Source organism: Monodon monoceros, unplaced genomic scaffold (assembly GCF_005190385.1).
Source record: "Monodon monoceros isolate NGI ecotype Baffin Bay Population unplaced genomic scaffold, NGI_Narwhal_1 Super_Scaffold_13, whole genome shotgun sequence".
Taxonomy (NCBI): Eukaryota; Metazoa; Chordata; class Mammalia; order Artiodactyla; family Monodontidae; genus Monodon; species Monodon monoceros.
The window spans coordinates 45361108-45365499 of NW_021703769.1; the positions used below are offsets into that span (position 1 = coordinate 45361108).

The window sequence follows — 4392 nt, forward strand, 5'->3', positions numbered from 1 at the left end:
GGGGGGGAGGAGGAGGCTCGGCCCTACCTGCCCAGTTGGCAGCAGGGAGCACGAGTTCTGCCTGTGGGCTTTGCATGGCTCCGTCTCCGGGCTCTGCTCTGCTGGAACCGTGCCCTCCAGGAGCGCTTGGCGAGGTTGACATAGGTGTCCCCTCAGGCACGGGAAGGGCATGGGCAGCAAAGCTAGGGAAGCGCCCGCCAGGGGGTGTCGATAAAAACCAGCCTCTGGCCATGACAGCGATGGGAACAAAGTGCTGTGCAGCCTCTGGAGAAGTCCACTCGGCTACTCGTTTGTTGCGGGTGGGAGCTCGTGTGGGCAGTGGGGTGGGACTCTGCTAAGCCAGAGCCAGACTTACAGACTCCGGCGTCCTCATGGGGGAGCGGCAGCATCAGCGCTCGGGCCCTGCATTCCTGCCCTCAGCCCCACTGTCCTCCTTCTCTTGCCCATCTTAGGAGCCATAGTCGACTCTCCCTTCCTCACCACCATGGTCCTGGTCACCGGGTCCTGAACGGCCTTCGATCACTCCCGCCTGCTGCCCGGGGCCACCCCTCCCACAGCTGGCTCCCTTGGCCTCCTCCCCAGCCCACCCCCACCCCGACCCCCATGGCCCGAGCCTGGACCTGCACATCTGCCCTCCGTGCTGCTGCCAGAGAGGGACGTCCGTGAGTGGGCCCCTGCCTGCTGCACCAAGCTGCCAGTTCCTTCAGAGCAGGGACTGTGTCACCCTGTACGTCTTGTCCTCTGTGCTGCTCATTCGGTGCCGGGTACATTGTTGGTACCCCGTGGGCATGTGCTGGTGAGCAAGTGGGTGATATGTTTCATCCCCACATCCCGCAGCCCTCCACATGTCAGGAACACCACCGCCCTCGCAGACCTCCATAGCGACTCTTCTTGACTCTTCTTGCCTTGGTGCCTGCACCCTGGGCCCTGGGCCCGCTGCCTGGAAGGAAACTGGCCCCTGCCCGACCCCACGTTCTTCCCGGCTCAGCGCAGCTCTCCCCCTCCCTTCCCCCGCCCCCCACCCCCGGCCCCAGTGGCTTCTCTCTGTCATCTGCCCCCACCTCTCACGCCTCATCCCTCTCTGCCCTCTTGTCTGCCATGTCCCTCATTTCACCATTGTCACTTTGCCTGTCTCCGGCCATAATGCAAGAGCCATGCCAACCTTATGTTTCTACCATGTGACCCGACCAGCGGGACGCAGCAGAAATGCCCCCAGTGCCCACTCTTACTCTTCCTCTCCCTCCACATTCCGACGTCCCCTCAGACCTCCTTGGGGCTGTGCTCAGCATTAGGAATACGACAGAGAATAAGATGCAAGAAGATAAACACACAAAACAACAAGCAAACAAACACAGAGGATCAGCTCTGATAACCCTTGATGCCGTCTAGAAATTACAGCAGGGGAGGAGGATGGAACGGAAGAGCTGGAGGGGGTGGGCTCCACGCCTTTGGGCAGTCTTGGTGGCCTCATGAGGGAGATGACATCTTGAGCCGTGATCTGAAAAATGTGGCAGCACCTGCCGAGTGCAGACCTGGGGAATGAGTGTCCCAGGCAGAGCAAGGAGCCAGGTGCAAAGGCCCTGGGGCAGAAATAAGTTAGAGTGTTTGAGGAGTGGACAGAGGCCATGAGGGTCAGGGGGCGGGAGATCTGGGTGGCCGGAGGAGGCTGTGCAGTGCCCCTTGGGGCAGATGCTCTCACCCCAGGTTTCCTTGTGCCTGTCAGGAGGGGAGCAGTCAGTAACTGTTCTGTAGAAGTAAAACTGACCACCTTTCCCTTCTCATACTGTGATTTGTCACTGAGGTGCTAAATGTTGACTTCTCTCTGTTGTTTTTGTGGCCCTCTGGTCGGTTGGCATCTGCTTCCTGCAACCTGGAGCTCCTAGGGTGGAAATAGCTGAGACGCAAGTCCAGAGGTCTCCCTAGACAGGGACACAGATTTGGTGACAAAGCGTTCTGCCCTAGATGGTGGGATGTGGATGGCAGTGTGGCCCAGGGTCTGGCCAGGGAGGGAGCACTGGGAGTCCTCATCCCTCCCACACACCCCCAGCCCACAGTCCCTGCGAGAACTGCCCCATTGCTGTGCCATCTCCCAAGAAACAGGGGCACCTAGAGGACCCTGAACACACACCAGACGCAGGAAACAGACTCAATAATAACTGAATATCCCATAACTTTGAATTATGTTCTCCTAGCTTCACATTTTTCACATTTCTTAGAATGTCATATGTGCAGGTTAAGTTTAATTTCATCGGATAGAAAGGCTTTTGATCAATCCTTGTTTCTCCAAGTGTAAAATGAAGATAGCGACTGCCTTATGGAGCTGTTAATGAAGAGTTATCAAGGCGAAAATGAACACAATTCTCGTAAAAGGTTCAGTACACAGGGGGTACTCAATAATGTACTACATTTCAGTTTCCTCCAGTCGGCAAAACTATCATTTGTGTGATCTGAATAAGGCATTTGAATTTATGCTTTTAATTTCCAAATGATTACATGACAACTACTTATTTCTATAGAATGTTATGTAAATTAGTACAGCTAGTCTAGCAGAAGGCAGTTACAGGACAGTGACCACATAAAAACTGTCTGGTGATAAGATACATTTTTCATATATTTAATGCACAACAGGGACATGGATCCCCAGATGGAGCTGGAAAGAAATCGTTGTTGGGTTCTTCTTTAGGAATACTGCACACGTGAAGTGAGGTTATTTCGTTTGGGGTTTTGTTTTCTTTTCTAGTTTCCTAACAAAATCGTGGCCCAGGTAGCTTGTGATGTGCTTCAGTTGCTGGTTTCCTACTGGGAAAAGCTTCAGATGTTTGAAACCTCTCTGCCTCGGAAAATTGCAGAAGTAAGTCTTTTTCCCATAATGCTCAAACATCAGCGTGTCCCTTTTATTACATTGGATATTTAATTAATTCTAGATACTCAAATAATGGTTGGAGAACCAACCATTAAACTGCCGTGTGAGTCACCCATTTTCAGAGTAAATTGCGCTGGTTCTTCTCAGCTGCGATTTCAGGCACCACGTAAGAAGCCACCAGTGTTCCAGGGCAGCCTTACACTTGGGGAGTTTGAAAGGCAAACACGACCACAACAAAGAGACCTTTTGTCGATTGGGCTTCATTCATCCAGAGTAATTTGGATGGTGCCAACAAGGAGTCGGCAGCTGGTTGTGATGCCCTGTGTGTGTGGGCGGGGGTGGGGTATGGGGGCCTCTCCCAGACCGAAGGCCCGGACCGAGCTTTCTGCCATAGCGTGATCACCCGGCTGTAATGAGATTACGAATGTAATACCCTCCGTGGGGTCACTGGTGGAGGACGGGGGCAAGAGGAACAGGAAGAACCTCCACGAAAACACCCCAGACATCAGTGGCACGTGAAGGTGCTGGCTTGCACAGGGGCAGGTACCCTCACCCTGTAGGTGTGGTTGGTAAGGCTCGGCTGTTCCTGCCAGGTTTTGTAGCTGCCCTTTAAACATGCCCTGTTCTGTACACACCCAGTGCAGAGGAAGGGATATGATTTATTTTCTCTCAGCCCTAGACAGATTTCACCCGTGAGGTCACTTTGTTCTCTCAGAGATACAGCAGAAATCACAAGTGATTTTCAACCTCAAGGGACCTAGAGTGAAACAGAACTTTGGACGATAGGCATATAAGCTGCTGCAAAGTGTATAGTTGGGTTTTAGGGCGACCATATAACTCATCACCTAAACTGGAATACCTTTGAGAATGAAAGTGGTGCTGTTACCCTGCAGCCGCAGGTGTGGGGAGACCTGGGGTAATTTATAAGAAAAGTAAATGGGAGCATCTTCAGAATTACTTTTGCAAGTATTTGTTGCTTTCCTTGTGAGAAGCGTGGAGATGGAAAATGGAGATTGTGTGACTGCAGAGAGAAATACTCCTTCCTCTGGGCCCCCGATTTCACTGCCAGCAGAGTGGAAACAGGCATGGCCATCGCCTTCTGGTTTTCAGGTCACACAAATCTCTGAGGTGACTCTTCGCTTGATGTCACCTCCCTCTGGGAGTTGGCACCAGGCTGGCTTTAGTGGCAAGGCCGTCCTGGGCCTCCTTTCACACGGCTTCCAGAACTGTTACTGGGGTCTGTTTGATTGGGAATTTGTCTTCTCTGCAGATCCTCGTGGCCACGATTGCTTTTCTTTTACCAAGTGCAGAGCACTCCTCAGTGGAAACAGATAAGAAGGTAAGTGGCACATCAGTCAGGTCCTCCCTAGACTTTGTTTTTTTTACAGAATGGCACTTCTTTTTTTTTTTTTTTAGAATTTTGTTTTTTTATACAGCAGGTTCTTACTAGTTATCCATTTTATACATATTAGTGTATATATGTCAATCCCAATCTCTAGAGGGTTTTTTTTTTTTTTTTTTTTTTTTTT

At 51.6% G+C, this 4392-nt stretch overlaps 1 protein-coding gene across 6 annotated transcripts in view; it reads left to right on the forward strand.

The window, feature by feature from the left end:
* RALGAPA2 (Ral GTPase activating protein catalytic alpha subunit 2) overlaps positions 1–4392 on the forward strand; it is a 283235-nt gene that overhangs the window by 162816 nt on the left and 116027 nt on the right. For all 6 annotated transcript variants that reach the window (XM_029222062.1, XM_029222063.1, XM_029222066.1 and 3 more), the window contains 2 exons: positions 2741–2851; positions 4134–4202. In XM_029222062.1, coding sequence (XP_029077895.1) covers positions 2741–2851; positions 4134–4202 — 180 coding nt within the window. The remainder of the gene's footprint in view (positions 1–2740; positions 2852–4133; positions 4203–4392) is intronic.